Source organism: Eumetopias jubatus, unplaced genomic scaffold (genome assembly GCF_037043125.1).
Source record: "Eumetopias jubatus isolate StellerSeaLion01/CBP00866 unplaced genomic scaffold, mEumJub1_p1.0 scaffold_9, whole genome shotgun sequence".
Lineage (NCBI taxonomy): Eukaryota > Metazoa > Chordata > Mammalia > Carnivora > Otariidae > Eumetopias > Eumetopias jubatus.
This window is the reverse complement of record NW_028274815.1, coordinates 49295534-49310192: the sequence shown is the minus strand read 5'-3', so window position 1 is coordinate 49310192 and position 14659 is coordinate 49295534. Positions and strand designations below refer to the sequence as shown.

Here is a 14659-nt window from a genome sequence, read left to right as displayed (position 1 = left end):
GGAAGTGTGTGAGAATTGACTTCCTAGGCGCAGAGTGGAGGGGCAGAGTCCCGCGTTGGTGGTCCCCTGTGGGGGGCGGAACGCCAGCCCCAAGCTCTCATCCGCCTGACTTAGCCCGGGTTGAGCCAAGGGTCCGCTTTACACCGATTTCAGAAAATCGAAATGCTAAGAAACACAGGGCATCAATTACTGGCGTTCCGGGAAGGAGGTAGGGGCCCTATGGCAGAGGCCGGGAGGTGCACCAGGATCGCTGGCCCAGAGGGGTTGCTCCCCGCCCTAGCCCACCAGACGCGCCCAGCCACCCCCTTCCCACACCTGTCCTCTTCCCGGGCCTCCAACTCGCCGGCGCCGTTCCCAACCGCTTCCCATCGCAGCCAGGAAGCCACAACGAGATTTGGTCTTCGAGGGCACTTAGGCGGGGGCCACAACGAATCTGGGAGTCGGCAGGCAGGACCCTTCGCGAGGCGAAAAGTGGGGGCTGTGGGAGGAGGCACCTGCGAGGAAGCCGGTGAGGCCGAGGAAGCCCAAAGGCGGAGGCCGGCGAGGATGGAGTTGCTGTGCGCTTCTCGCCTGACTCAGCGCGCAGCGGCCCATGCTCTGGCCCCTCCCGTGCTGAGCCTGGTTCCTAACACCCTTGCCACCTCCCCCCCCCGCCCCCTTATCCCCACCAACCCCGCCCGCCAGTCGTCCGGGCGTTTGGCGCAAACAGGCGTCTCTTTCCCTTTAACGGGTACGGCCCCGCCCCTGCCCTACCCCCAGCCCCCACTACCCACCCAATGCTGATCTGTCAGTCACTGCCCCATCCCCAGCCAGCCAACCCTCTCCACCCCGGACTCGGGCAGAGGCCCCGGCAGCCCAGCGTCCATCTGCGCCTCAGGGACAGCAAGGGCGCTCCTGGGGCCCCCGCCGGTCGCGCTCCCCCGGGATGCGAGTCCCTGCGCCGACGCCCGGCAGAGGCCGGCACGGGCGCGGCTACTCCCCGTGCACAGGGATGAAGCTGTCCCGGGGGCCCCGGCGACCCGCAGCGGCCAGCCCCGCGGGCCCCTGAGGCCGCCGCCCCGAACCCTCCGCTACAGGGCTCCCAGAGTTGCCTGGGGCGCCCTCCCCAACCGCCAAACCTCCTGTGGTCCTCCTTGACCCGGACCCATGGAGCCGGCGGTGCTGGCCTCGCACAACCTCCCGCACCACGAGCCAATCAGCTTTGGCATCGATCAGATCCTGAGCTGCCCGGAACCCCCCGGGAGCGGCCTAGGCCCCGGTCGCTCAGGCCAGGGCCATGGGGAGAGTGCGGCATTCTCGGGTGGATTTCACGGAACCTCAAGCTACGGTCCCGCGGGTTCGCTGGCCCCGCTACCTGGCAGCTCCGGCATGGGCCCAGGCGGCGTGATCCGCGTCCCGGCGCATCGTCCAATGCCAGTGCCGCCGCCCGCGGGAGGCGCGCCGGCAGTGCCTGGACCCTCTGGCTTGGGCGGAGCCGGGGGCCTAGCGGGACTCACCTTCCCTTGGATGGACAGCGGCCGCCGCTTTGCCAAGGACCGGCTCACGGGTGAGATTGCCCGACCCTCCAGCGTCCAGCCCCACATTGACCCCTTTTCCTCATCTTTGATCCTTCTGCTCCAACTCAAGTTCCCCGTACGCTCCCCGCCCGGATCATCCCAGGGGATCCTCCCCCAACATGTATCTCTTGGTCCTGATGCTGAGAGAGGCAATGGGGAGGGAGCTGCCGTCGATGTCCGCGCCCTCCTTTGCAGTCTACTGTCCACACTGCGGGTAGGGCAGGGTGAAGTTCCGGGGGCCGTCTCCTTCTCACCCCAGGGGGAGGGCCATTTCTTCCGAGGCCCTTTCTTGTCTGGAGGCCTTTGCTGGTGTGGGGCCGAGCTTGGGGGCACCTGGAAGGGCCGCCCTGAAAACCCTGCCCTGTTCCTTCTTCCTCCCCGTAGCTGCACTCTCGCCCTTCTCCGGGACGCGCCGCATAGGCCACCCCTACCAAAACCGGACCCCCCCGAAGCGGAAGAAGCCGCGCACGTCCTTCTCCCGCTCGCAGGTGCTGGAGCTGGAGCGGCGCTTCCTGCGCCAGAAGTACTTGGCCTCGGCCGAGAGGGCAGCGCTGGCCAAGGCCCTGCGCATGACCGACGCCCAGGTCAAGACTTGGTTCCAGAACCGGCGCACCAAGTGGCGGTGAGGCTTGGGGCGAGCGAGGGCTCGCGGGAGGCGTCAAGTGGCGGTGCGGCGCGGGGCGGGCGAAGAACCGCGGGCTCCGCGGGTGACCACGAGGCGCGGGGTGGGCGAGCGCCGGCCTCGCTGACCCCGCGTCTCCGCTCGCCTAGGCGCCAGACGGCGGAGGAGCGCGAGGCGGAGCGGCACCGCGCGGGCCGGCTGCTCCTGCACCTGCAGCAGGATGCCCTACCACGGCCTCTGCGGCCGCCGCTGCCCCCGGACCCGCTCTGCCTGCACAACTCGTCTCTCTTCGCGCTGCAGAACCTGCAGCCTTGGGCCGAGGACAACAAGGTGGCTTCCGTGTCCGGGCTCGCCTCGGTGGTGTGAGCGACGCCTGCCCGACCGGCCGAGTGCTCTTTCACGGACTGAGGCGCCGTGCGGAGCGCCGGACCCAGGGCCACAGAGCGCGCGGCTGACCACCCCGTGGTGCCGTGGTTCCGTGGTAGCGGAGCCTGTGAGGAGGAGCTGGCTTTGAGGCTATCGTCGAGGGCTCCTCGGCCACCGCGGGCTCCTAGGCTAGCGTTTCGAGGTTGCGCCGCGCGTTTAGACGTGGCCTTTCCCGCCATTTCCCACTTAACTGCGGTTGCACGGCAGCTGGCACCCGAGGAGCCAAGAAGGCGGGACTTGCAGTATGGTAGCCAATGAGGTGAGGGGAGGGGGCGGGCTGGCCAATGGGAGCTGCTCTCCTGAGGACTTTGGATTCTTCGGAGGGTGGGTTGAAGCTGGGGTTCTGGACCCACAGAACAGGCTAAAGGTGGTGCTGGGATGGGGCGGCGGCAGCTCGCACTACCTGGGTCTGTATCAAAGGTGCAAAGGAAGGAAGACACCAATGACAGCAGAATAATGGAAGAGGGGCTGCAGGGCAAGAGTCTGACTGTGACAGGAACCAGAGGGTTATCCACACTAGGCCTCTCATTCTTCAACCGTAAAATAATTGCTAAGGATACCTTTCTGACTTTGAACCTCATGTTGTCATGTGTGTTCAACCTGCTGACTCCGTCCTCCTTGAGCCTCACAACGCACCGGGGCGGCAGGCAAGACGATACTTACACATCCGATGAAACAGAAAATCCAGGAACACTAATCTGGCTCTGGTCTCCCGTGGGGACAGAGAGAGGAAAGGGAGAAGCAGTGGATAAAATTAATGGCCCCGTGGAGTTAGGGTGAGCAGATTTTGGCAAATAACTAGGAATATCCAAGAAGAATCAAAGGTAATTCCAGGGTTGGAGATGTAGAGGATTGGGAGATCAACGGTGTTGGGGATAATGAAGGGGAAACTGAAAGATTAGAGCAAGATAACTACAGGCAAAACTGAATGCTAGACCTAAAGAGAATACATTCTGGAAAAGTGCTTTTGGGGGAGGTTGGGTGACATGCACATAGAGGTGGAGATAGATGGAATGATGAGAACAGATAGACTCTCCAAGGGAAGACACTCTGAGGAGAGAAGCAGAGTTCTAAGGATTAAATCTTTCTTTCCACCAATTTCTACAAACATATTTACAATGTGAAAGATGATGGAAGATATCAAAATTAATAATTTAAAGGAAGAAAAGGGAAAGGAGTACCCAGCTGGGAAAAAAGGAAAGTATGATGTCCCTGAAGTTGTTAGAAAAGCTTTAGCATGCTGGTAGGCCAGGGGCTGCTGGGAAGCTTGTTGGTGGAAAGTTGAGGGTTTGGAGATGGTTTCAATAGCCTTGAGGGTTAAGAAGGAGCTGGATCTAAGTTGTATGTGGGAAAAAGGGAAGATTTTGTCTGATTTCTTATAGCACCCTCATTCTTCCTCCCCTGTAGGTGAGAGCAAGATAAAGGGAAGTGAGCTTCAGGCAGGGTCAGAGACCAATTGTAGTCAAACTACACATTTTCTGGGTTGTAGGTCATTCATACCGGAAAGGCTTGACTACAGGTGGGAACCAGGCAAGAGGATATTGCTGGAGGAGTTGGATGATATTGTGTCACCTCTAATTCATGGATGTTGTATATGCTGCTGCAGAATCAAACTCAAATTTGGCACCATAGAGAAAGAACTTTTATAGATCAAAGTGAAGCACACAAAGACAGGTTTGGCATAAATTGGAGGCTTGGGTGGCATATCAGTCATTCTCCAATAAATAGAAGAAGGCTAAAGAAAGGGTCCAACCTTATGTATACTGTGGCTTACCCAATTTCCTCTATTCTCAGTCCACCATTTCTTGAGACTCAGGTTCCAGGATTTATATTTGATCCTAACCTTTGGCTGGCTACCTTGGTGCTAGCCTGAGAGAGGACCTAATGCCTTCAGATGAGCTCAGTTCCATTCCTTAGGCATGTCACTGCAGGACACAGGCATCTCCAAACTCTTGGGTAGGGGGAGATTCACTCTCTATTGAAGAATCTGCCATTTCTTCTCTCAGCTGATTCAAGAGGTCTCTGCTCTCACTGGGAGGCAAGTTACTCAAGAAGTATGGAGGGGCCAACTCTACCAGCCTGACAGAGAGAGTCACAGTTAGATGATTTCTGTATCCTCCCTTATAATGCAGATTCTTAAACTTCTTCCCACTCCTTCCACAAACCCTATCCCCTCAAATCATATGTCACTACAGCCCACTAAGAAATCCTCTTCTCCTTAAGAGGATATCCTCTAACTCCCCAGCCATAATTTTGGCCCCAAGAAGAGGAATGGGCAGTGTAAGAGGGGTGTCCGTGAACTCACATCTGTGGCTGAATCTCAGAAACAATGGAAAGGCAGTTGTCTTTGGAAATGGAGAAATTGTGGTAAAGCACCCATGGCGGGGGTCTGGCTGGAGACCTGCGGCTTCGGTAGCAGCAGTATGGGGAAAGCTGGGCCACATGCTTATGTGTCAGGAGCAGGTAATTTCCAGTCCCGTCTGTGTCTCGGGCCACCTCATTTAAAAGCAAAGATAGTGAAGGAGTAAGTGAGGGAGAAGAGGAAGGCAGTAGGAAAAAGAAAAGGAGGGGGAGGCTGAGAAAGAATTAGGAAGGGTGGTGAGATTATTAAAAGTAGAGCATCATCTCTAGGTGTTAGAGTCCCTACCATATGGCATTTCCCATAGCCCCCTGCACCCCAATACCTCAAAGGAAAAGTTTCTCCTGGTTCTAAAAAATCCTTGGAATGGTCACCTGGACTCCAGTTTCAGAGATGGCATATCAATTTTTGGTCCCTCTGCTTTCTATTCCTTTTATGACCTTCACCCCAACTCTTTCCCCTAACCTTAAGGAAGTATCCTGACACCAGTGCTTTCTGAAGGTCTCTGCGATTCTGCTCAGATCCAAAGGCTGGCTGGGACAAGGGAAGTTCAATTCGTTGCATGAGTTCTAGGAGTTCACCTCGAAGTTTCTGGGCGTGGCACAGTGCTGCCCAGTTGAGCCCCCGGGCCTGGCACCAAGCCTCGTCTGCCCCACCTACAAGAGGAAAGGGCATAGCTCTGGCTGCAAAGAGACCCCCAAGAGAAGCCAGCCCTTGGCCAAAGGGTCTCCTTCTCCTGGGCATAAACATCTACCGGCTGGTTGCATACCACTTCCCCCCTTTGGAAAATACCAGATGCAGAGTGGGCTACTCACTCTGTATAAAGGCTTCATACACCTGGATCAGAGAACTGTGATCACCATCCATATGTTCCAGGGCCCGACGCAAGGCAGATTCCTCTGCAGAGAGTGGAGGATGGGTGAACCCGGGAGCAGCTGGAGGAGAAGAGAGGAAGGTCGTTCTGGGGAATGAGAAAGGATAGCAGTACAGAAGGAAGGGTGAAAAGGCAGGAAGTGTCACTCTGGGAAGTTTATTCAAAAGACCTTGATAGCTTTTTAGGTGCTTTGCGCTTTATTAGACATTGAAGATAAACGAAAGACAGTCTCTGCCCTCAAGTAGCTTAGAGTCTGGTGAGACAGATAAGCAAACTTGATCAGCACAACAGGTGTGTGGACCAATATTGAAGCTTTTTTTTTTAAGATTTTATTTATTTATTTGTCAGAGAGAGAGAGAGAGAGAGAGAGAGAGAGAACGCAGGGGGAGTGGCAGGCAGAGGGAGAAGCAGGCTCCCCACTGAGCAGGGAGCCCGATGCGGGGCTCGATCCCAGGACTCCAGGATCATGACCTGAGCTGAAGGCAGTTGCTTAACCAACTGACCCACCCAGGCGCCCCAATATTTGAAGTTTTGTTCGGAATTAGCTCAGTAGAGAGGGGGCAGAGAGAATCTGAACTGTGGGCATGACAAAGCACAGAAATTAGTAGCATGGCCTGTTTGGAGACCTGCATGCACCTAGTAAGGGTCAGGGGAATGGCATGTGTGGCAAAGTGGCAGGAGATAAAGCTGGAGAGGTAGGTGTGGGCCAGGTCATGAGAGGCTGGATGTGCTGTGCCAATGAGTTTACGTTCTGTCCAGAAGATAGAGAATAGCTGTTGAAGAAGAGTTTTGAGGGAAGAGAGTCCAAGTGTTTAAAGAAGTTTATTTGACAAGTTAGGAGGCTAAAGGAATCCACGCTGAGTGGTGGTGAGGATCTAACATTGGCACTGATAGTGCGTATGGAGACAAATAGATGAATTAAGAAAAAAACATTTAGGAGATAAAACTGAAAGAACCTGGAGAAAGATTAGTCTAGAATGATGGTAGTGGAGCTGCAGAGATGATGGCATGGTTTTGTGGTGGTGGTGAGGGAAGAGTTTAAGCAAGTGCTTGAGTTCGGATCTGGGCTGGGTACTGTGGCCAATTCTGATAGAAATGTCCATCAGGCATCTGATATATAAATCTAAGATTCAGAAGAATGGTATTGGCAGGGAGATAGAAGTTTTGGAAATTTTTTTTTTTAAGATTTTATTTATTTATTTGAGAGAGGGAGAATGAGAGATAGAGAGCACGAGAGGGAAGAGGGTCAGAGGGAGAAGCAGACTCCCTGCCGAGCAGGGAGCCCGATGTGGGACTCGATCCCGGGACTCCAGGATCATGACCTGAGCCGAAGGCAGTCGCTTAACCAACTGAGCCACCCAGGTGCCCCAGAAGTTTTGGAAATTTTAAGTGTAAAGATGGCACTTCAGACTATGGGTGTGCATGAACTTGCTCAGAGAGTTCAAGGAATGAGAAGGCAAAAGGGGGCAAGGATGGAACTCTGAGGTCCAATTTACAGTGGATGAGCGGAGGACAAAGAGCCAGGGAAGAGATGAAGGGAACGGCCAAACAGCCAGAGAGGTAGGATGAAAACCTGGAGGAGCAAGTCACAGAGGCTCAGGGAGCGGGCAGTTTCAAGGCAGGAGAGGTTGCATTTTCAAGTGTCAGAATCAGAAGGTCGTAAGGAATAAGGACTCAGAAGTATTCAGTGGGTTCAGCCTTGGCGGGAGGGGGGGGTGGTGGGGGGTGAGGTGGTGGTCACCGCTGAGCTGAGAGATTTGTCAGTGTTGTTGTGGGCCTGAGGCTGGGATGAAGTGGGCGGGAACACACCAGGCTGACTGGGGCAGAGGTGATTCTGCATAGCTGCAGGGGAGTAGAGGGTGGATGGAGAGGGGCGTGGAGCTTTAGTACTAACAGGAGAGATTTACACATGTTGGGGGCAAGGACCAGCACTGGGAAAAGGCTAAAGAGACAGGAGAGGGCTAAGTGGTTAGGGCTGGTTTTGGGGGCACTGTAAGGGGAGCAGAGGGGAAAGAGCTGGTCTTGGGAGTACCAGAACACCAGAAAGGGCTGGGAAGGACTGAAGTGGCTGCAAGAGCCAGAGCGAGAAGTGATTTATACCAGTGAGCATGGCGGCGAGGGTGAGCATCTCATCCACACAGTCAAACTCGCAGGAGGCCAGCAGGGCTTTGGCCAGCTCAGGGGGCAGGGGGAACTCTGATAGGATGACTCCCAGGTCTGACAGGTTCCCATCATCATCCAGGGCTGCCAGGTAGTCCAAGTCTTCCAGGGCCTGCATCAGTGCTTCTGGAGCTGGTGAAGGAAGAAAGCTGATAGGGCCGGGAGTCTCAGAGCCTGGAGGTCAGACAGCAGGCCTTGGGCAGGGGTGGGGGTGCTCACCAGGCCGGTCCAGGAAGTGACACTCCCCAGGCTCTGCAATCTGTCTCCTCTTTAGAAGTAACACCAGGGGGCTCAGATTCTCCTCACATATCCTGGGTGCAGGCAGCGGGGGCGCCTCTAGTTCTAGGAAGGACTTAGGATACAGGCAGAGGCAGGACCCTGAGGGGAGAAAGACCTGGGAAAGAAGGCCTCTGTAGATTTCTCAGGGTTTGCGTGTGGGGACTCTTTTCATGTTTGATCACAGTTAAGGGCAAAGGCTCTTACCTGGTGGGATCCCTCTTGCCCGCAGTCTTCTTGCTTCTGCCTGACACTTGCTGATTGGTCTCAACACTTGGGATTCTGCTCGGATCTGAGGATTGTACACCTGTCGCCGCGCCCCCCACAACCAAGGCCAAGACAGATCAGAGCGGGCCACTTCTATCTTTAGCCCCCACATCCCCTCATCTCTCTCACTCACACTTCGAAGCTCCAGTCCTGAATCAATGACATGTCGGATGGAAGGGAGGGAGAAGGAGAAGTCAGCCAGCCAGTGAGTGACCACGATCCTTCGGGCACCCAAGTCCATGTCCTCATATGCAGCCTGAACAGCTGGGCCATGTCCTGGGTGAAGGGGCAGCACCCGTGGTGGAGGACCTCTGAGAGCCAAGGGCTCCACCTCCCTGGACAAGGATTCACAGCACAGCAAAATTTCCTGAAGAGAGGGGTGGGGCATTAAGGCAGTTCTCACCTTTTTGGTGACAAACCCCTTTGAAAAACTGATGAAAGCTATGGTTTTTCACTCTGAAAAAAATGCACATACTCATAAAGTTGTTATAATTTCAGGAATTCACTGAGCCACAGTCTCTGTGTTAGATGGAGTCAAAAAAGGGGCGGTAGACCTCTTTACCCCCAAATCCTTGAGTTTGTCCTAAGGACTCCAACATAGTAAATGTTACAACTTCAATGTCCCTAACAAGCATTGCTCCAACTCCCCCAGGGAAGGAAGGCAGCATACACAAGAACCTTCTGCAGCCCATTTTTACCTCCTCACTGGGCAGGTACACTAGCACATCTCCTGGAGCCTCCTTCGTACACAATTCAAGCACAGCTTGGCAGGCAGCTTCCACTCGATCGGTAGGGACAGTGTCCCTGTATACAGGTGTGGGACACACGCCAGGCCCTCTGGGTACATGCACAGTAGGAGGATGGCCCCAGAAGGCTTGGAGCTTAGGTTCAAGGGCAGGGTCAGTAACCACAACCACTCTTGAGTCCCCTGGAAGGTTTCCCAGCCTGGCATTTCGCAGTAGGCCCTGGAGCAAATCCGAGGCCACTGACCGCTCCTGGGCCTCATCCAGCACCAGCACGCCCCAGGCTCCCGTGCCCCGGGTTGAGGCCACCTCCTGTAGAAGCAGCCTGTCCCAGCAAAACCTGTTGACATTGGCAGTGGGCAGAGGAGTCAGTGTGGACACTGAACAACTCCAGAAGTCCAGGGGAACGTCTTCCTGGGGGGCCTAGATTTTGATAGTAAGGTCAGAAAAAGACGCCGTGAACGTGTATGGAGACCCACAACCTCACTGATGATGCTTTTTTTCACAAGCTGTACTCCAGCTGGGCAAATGAGGCTCATGATGATGGTGAGTTTGAATATCTAAGGTCCCTGACTGGGGTTAGGGGCTTAATTCAGCATTGTGTCGTGCATGATCTAAAGGGTGACATGGGCTGAGGGAGGGTTGGTGAGATGTCAGAGGACTGGGCTTGTTTCTACTAGGGGAGGGAAATCAGATTTGGGTCAGGCCTGCAAGAGGCCTCACCTGAGCAGGGTGTCTGGCCCAGTGCAGTCCTCCTGGGGAATGCTGTATCCAACCTCATGACCCAGGGTTATGTCCATCTCATCGGCAACCCGCATGGCCAGGCTCAGGGCTGCCAGAGGGTGGGGCTGAGTGACAGTTACTTGGCCTTCCTGGAACCCCCTGGCCAGTGCAAACTCTGCACACCACTGAGGGATCTGGGGTAGGAATAGGAAAGGACAACCAGTCAGTGAGATGTAGGATTCAGTCAGAAGTGCAGGGGGACTGTGGCCATTCTAATTTGGGGAGTCCCCTGGTCCTTCACCAGCCCCCCACGGGCCAGTCTAACCCGGTCTCCCTTTGACCACTCCCCTCAAATTCCACGGAGCCCAATCCCCACCTTGCCGGTGGAAGGACCAGTTCTCTAGTCCCTCCCTTTGTCTACTCCCAGAGTCTCCCCCCACCTGGGTGCTCTTGCCAGAGCCAGGCTCTCCAGACACCAGCACCACTCCACTGGGGCTACTCTCCAACTGCTCCAAGAAGATAAACCGAGCAGCCCAGATGGGCAAGGCTCGGCGCTGCTCAAGCAGCTCGTAGTAGCGGGAAGAGAAGGGAAGCCCGTCAAAGGGGTTCACAGCCAACTCAGACTCCCTGGGGTTTGGGTCAGACTCTTCTGCCAGCCCAAGATGCTGAGAGGCCATGGTAGCTGACTGGCAGTACCTACAGAAGGCAGGGCAGTGATTAAGGCCTCGTATTAAAATGACTTACACCAACTTCCCACCCTTGATCCCTAACCTGTATCCTCAAGCAGTAATGCGCTGGGGTCCATCCTTCCCAGCATTTCTTGCCTGCCAGGAAACAGTGGAGACTTGAGTCTGACAGTGAGGGACTATCAAAGCGGACTATTAACCTGTCAGTCAGGTAGTAAAAACCCTGTGACTAACACAGGGGGCCTCCAGGGCACCAGGAATTATGGTAACCTGTGGGAAGGTCCTGAGGGGAAAAGGATAAAGAGATAAAGAACAGGAGGAGGAAAGGGGTAGGAACGGGGGAGCAGGGCCACAAGGATCCTGGATTCAAACCTGCTTGCAGCTCTGAGACGTGTCACGGTGGCAGCCAGTTCCAGACCCACCCAGCCAGTCACCACCAACCCAGACGAGAGTGAAGTACAAAGGTAAATTCCGGCTCCACCCTGGGGCTCGGCTTAAACAGGAATCCTTAAGCCTGGTTTTGGGGTGGGGCCATTTGCTCCACCTTATTTAATTAGTCAGAAGCCTATGGAAAACAGGTTCCAGACCCCACACTGAGCATGTGTACTCTACAGACAGTGTACATTGTGCTTGTTAGTGAAAGGCATCTTGGAACTTGTAGTTTTGCAGCTGTCTCTTCACAAAGTGGGGCCGAACACCCAAGCTAGGGTCCAGTTGCTGCTGGTCTTCAATTCAGTTACACTTCCATAGTATCACTCATTTCTTGACACGAAGGGGTGATTTCAACCACTTCTCACAAACCCACAAGGAGGCTCTCACACGTTCCCCCCAACCAAGGGAAAAAGAACCTGCTCAGTGGGCTTTTGAGCCCCAGAGAGGCAAGAGAGACCTTGAGTGAAAACCCTGAATTTAATGTGATTTTGGGGGGAGCCCCATCCCTCCCTTTTTACCACCCACCCTTCCAGCCAGTTGTTAAGTTGGGTGAGGGCTGCCCCCAGTCTCCGTCCTGCGGCTCTGGGTGCCATCCTGTGCTCAGTCAGCCTCCTGGGCCTGTCTCTCTGTGAATCTCCTGCGAGACATAGGAAGAAGACATTGTGTGGGCTTTCCCACATTAGCCCTATAATTAGCTCTCTTCTCCAACTTGCCCCTTCCTACCCACTGTCCTCTAAGCCCCTCACCTTCTCGCATATTCATAGAGTGCCTGCTTGCGCTCCTGTAGGCTCTCCTGCCGGGCCCAGGAGGACTTGGCAAATGTGAGGGCTGTGGGCTGAGGGGTCACCGGGCCAGAGCTGGGGAACTGAGGTGATCACAATGTCAGAGGGCTTGCGAAGTCATCATCATTAAACACGCATTGAATGCCTACTTTGCAAGAGAGGCACTGTGCTAGGGTCTCAGGATCAAAAAAGAGACTTCGATAGGGAGTATGTAGACTGCCCATCCCAGCCCTAGTCCTGGACCTAACCATTTCCTGGGTCTCACCTTGGGAGCGGAGGCTGTGGGAAGGGACTGGGTCCCTTCAGTGATATCTTCCGGCATGAACGCTACAGCTCCCTCAAGCAGATTAGTGATGGTCAAGTCTACACAGCCAGTTCTGGCTGGGGAGAAGGGAAGAGAGAAGAAGGGAGTCTGTTTCCCTGCTCACTTTCTCCCCTCACCACCCACTTTTCCTCTCTGCACCTGTCTCCTGTGTGAGGCTACCCTTTCCCATACCCAGGTCTCTCTGGATGACGCCCAGTGGCACATGGGGTAAAACCTCCTTGACTCTCTGAGCCAGAGCTGCCAGCCGCACACCAGGAGAAGGGCCAGGGGAGGGAGGGAAAGAAGACTGGGCTGCAAAAAAGAAATCCGAAACATGGTGAGTGGAGAACTGGGAGGAAGGAGAGGCTGACGAGCACAGGAATAGGAAGGGAATCACAAGAAGCTGAGAAAACCCAAACAACTTTGTGTACAGAAACCACATACCTGACTGAGGGCGCAACCTGGGGTGTCTCTGTCGTTTCATGTGCTCTGCTTTGTCTGCTGGAGTGAGTCGTGTCCCTGTCTGGCCCAATCCTTTGGCCACCAGCTAGGGAGAATTGGAAGGTTGACACTGTCAAGGTCTCAAGACTTCCTCCTCCTACCCTTAAGGAAAAACCCCACCTCCACCCTGCCTGTGTACCCTACCACCTGTTGTACACGGAGGGCAAACTCCTCATTCCCCTCCCCCAGCTGGCGATGAACAGGGGGCAGCCACCTGCAAAAAAAAATCCAGGACCATGTTGTGTGCTTCTTGGTAGAGGCTGTCACCCTTTCCCCCTTTGATATGTCTTTTCACGTAACAGTTGTGATCAGGGTGGGCAGATAGTAAACGCTTTGTATTGCCTCTGTGATAGAACCTTGATACTAAGCGATCTGCAAATAGACAGGGAAGAGGCAACCTCCCTGACCTTGAGGTGAGCTTCTCCCAGCCACCAAAAAGTGAAGACAATTAATACCTTACTTGATATACTGTGAAAGGGACGAAAAGTGACCACAGCAGTTCTGAGACCCAGGAGGCATCGGACACCGTCTGGAGAGAGGGCATGAAGTGAGTTCTAAGCCTGGGCCAGGAGTGGGAAACTTACCCTCCAAGCCCCAGAGAGTCCCTGTCCAACACACACTCACCACAGAGACTAGGGGTCTCTGGACTCGCAGGGTAAGAGGTTGTACCACATCCTGAATAGAAAATGGCCAGGAACTGGAAGATGGAAGAGAGAGTACGATGGGGATTCTAGCCAGCCGGTCAGCACCTGACTCAGAACAGAAAACTGTCAAACTGTACAAGTAGATAAATGAGGAATAAAGAGATACAGGAGAAAAGAACTAAAAGTGAACAGAAATCAACTAGGACGAAAGAGGTAGGGCTGAAAACTGAAAACTCAAGGGCCCCCAAGCCTGACCACCTACCCAGCTGGAGACCCATACCTGTGCTCACCCACCTGAAGCGCAGGAGCCCCTCCCGGCCATTGGTGGCCTCTTCCTCAGGGAATAGCAGCAGAGGGGTGGGAGGAAGCCTCGTGGAAGCACAGAATCTCTTGAGTGACTCCACCAACTCCCCCCGCCCATCCATCTCCATGAAGCCCCGAGACCAGCACACAAAACTTGGGGGACTATTGAGTAGAGGCTGGGAATCGAGAAGAGAGAAAGCAAGAAAAGAACATTGGAAAGTGAGAAACACTGACATATGCGGTAAAGAAGCGGGATTAGGGGTGAGGCTCAGTATTTCGTGGTCCCCAAGGGAAACGCGGGCGGGCAAAGGGGAGCCTCGAGCTGGGCCCCAGGGAACCGCCCCGTGGAGCTCTCGGCTTCGCCCCCCACTCACGGTGCTACAGCTGGTGAGCAAGTTGACTATGTTATGGTCGAAAGGTGTCACGTGGTTGGAAATGAGGACCCTGACGCGGTGATCCCGGAGTCCGGAGTCCTCCTGCCGGGCCACGAGCCCCAGCACCGCACACATGGTCCGCACCACGAACCTGGGGGCGCAGGCAATGGTGACTTCACGGCCTCGGGCCGGGCCCAGCCCAGACCCTCCCCGAACCCCCGGTTTGTTACCTGCGAAGGACACTGTCTGGTAGAGCGCAGCTGACCAGGAAGACGTGGATCCCAAGAAAGAGGCGCAAGACGAGGAGGCAGAACCCGACTGGAGCGTAGAGCAGCAGCGCGAGGAGCAGGAAGCCGTCACCCGGGAGCCTGGGGGCGAAAGGCGGGGTGATCGGGCGCCGAAGCCCGCGTGGACGCGGGAGCCGGCCTCTTTCCACCAGGGCTCTTACCGGTGCGAGTCAAAGAGCCGCTCCGGCCCCAGCGCCGGGGAAGGATCCATTGCTGCCGCTTTATAGCTGTCCGGCCGCTGCCGCCATCTTCGCGCCCCGCCGCAGGGGCTCCTGGGAAGGCGGAGTCTTCGGGCATCCGCCCAGGGTGCCGGCACCCGAGGTCTTGAGGCGCCCCGGAA

General features: G+C 55.4%; 3 protein-coding genes across 5 annotated transcripts; 1 reads left to right on the top strand and 2 right to left on the bottom strand.

The window, feature by feature from the left end:
* The first annotated feature begins 1146 nt into the window (after positions 1-1146).
* TLX2 (T cell leukemia homeobox 2) lies at positions 1147-2544 on the top strand. The gene is made up of 3 exons (XM_028116108.1): positions 1147-1546; positions 1941-2178; positions 2328-2544. Exons 1-3 carry the CDS (start codon positions 1147-1149, stop codon positions 2542-2544), a joined length of 855 nt encoding a protein of 284 aa, XP_027971909.1.
* Positions 2545-4223: 1679 nt separating this feature from the next.
* On the bottom strand, positions 4224-11482 carry DQX1 (DEAQ-box RNA dependent ATPase 1). 2 transcript variants are annotated; one of them, XM_028116150.2, is made up of 11 exons: positions 10447-11482; positions 10007-10200; positions 9239-9623; positions 8674-8907; positions 8481-8580; positions 8217-8375; positions 7938-8129; positions 5779-5898; positions 5429-5619; positions 4910-5100; positions 4224-4683 (listed from the first exon to the last, which is right to left on the bottom strand). In XM_028116150.2, the coding sequence occupies exons 1-11, from the start codon at positions 10681-10683 to the stop codon at positions 4527-4529; spliced, it is 2160 nt and encodes a 719-aa protein (XP_027971951.2). In that variant the 5' UTR covers positions 10684-11482; the 3' UTR covers positions 4224-4526. The 2 variants fall into 2 exon arrangements, with proteins under 2 accessions (XP_027971951.2, XP_027971950.2); XM_028116149.2 differs by having other exon boundaries at positions 8481-8907.
* A 100-nt stretch (positions 11483-11582) lies between these two features.
* Positions 11583-14641, bottom strand: AUP1 (AUP1 lipid droplet regulating VLDL assembly factor). Of its 2 annotated transcripts, none has more exons than XM_088026445.1 (12): positions 14481-14641; positions 14263-14400; positions 14033-14183; positions 13636-13834; positions 13336-13460; positions 13167-13240; positions 12859-12925; positions 12655-12757; positions 12403-12522; positions 12172-12287; positions 11871-11989; positions 11583-11761 (listed from the first exon to the last, which is right to left on the bottom strand). In XM_088026445.1, exons 1-12 carry the CDS (start codon positions 14528-14530, stop codon positions 11725-11727), a joined length of 1299 nt encoding a protein of 432 aa, XP_087882571.1. In that variant the 5' UTR covers positions 14531-14641; the 3' UTR covers positions 11583-11724. The 2 variants fall into 2 exon arrangements, with proteins under 2 accessions (XP_087882571.1, XP_027971956.2); XM_028116155.2 differs by having other exon boundaries at positions 13336-13408; positions 13650-13834; positions 14481-14638.
* Between the last annotated feature and the right edge of the window lie 18 nt (positions 14642-14659).

Excerpts from the sequence above, each read along its gene's own strand:
- TLX2 (XM_028116108.1), top strand. The coding sequence starts at position 1,147 with ATGGAGCCGGCGGTGCTGGCCTCGCACAACCTCCCGCACCACGAGCCA. Across the intron at positions 1,547-1,940 it reads TGCCAAGGACCGGCTCACGG|CTGCACTCTCGCCCTTCTCC; the intron begins GTGAGATTGCCC and ends TCCTCCCCGTAG. Across the intron at positions 2,179-2,327 it reads AACCGGCGCACCAAGTGGCG|GCGCCAGACGGCGGAGGAGC; the intron begins GTGAGGCTTGGG and ends CCGCTCGCCTAG.
- DQX1 (XM_028116149.2), bottom strand. The coding sequence starts at position 10,683 with ATGGCCTCTCAGCATCTTGGGCTGGCAGAAGAGTCTGACCCAAACCCC. Across the intron at positions 8,376-8,480 it reads GGCAAGAGGGATCCCACCAG|GGTCCTGCCTCTGCCTGTAT; the intron begins GTAAGAGCCTTT and ends TTCTCCCCTCAG. Across the intron at positions 5,101-5,428 it reads TGTCAGGATACTTCCTTAAG|GTGGCCCGAGACACAGACGG; the intron begins GTTAGGGGAAAG and ends CTTTTAAATGAG.
- AUP1 (XM_088026445.1), bottom strand. The coding sequence starts at position 14,530 with ATGGATCCTTCCCCGGCGCTGGGGCCGGAGCGGCTCTTTGACTCGCAC. Across the intron at positions 13,241-13,335 it reads AGAGACCCCTAGTCTCTGTG|ACGGTGTCCGATGCCTCCTG; the intron begins GTGAGTGTGTGT and ends CCCTCTCTCCAG. Across the intron at positions 11,990-12,171 it reads CCACAGCCTCCGCTCCCAAG|TTCCCCAGCTCTGGCCCGGT; the intron begins GTGAGACCCAGG and ends TGATCACCTCAG.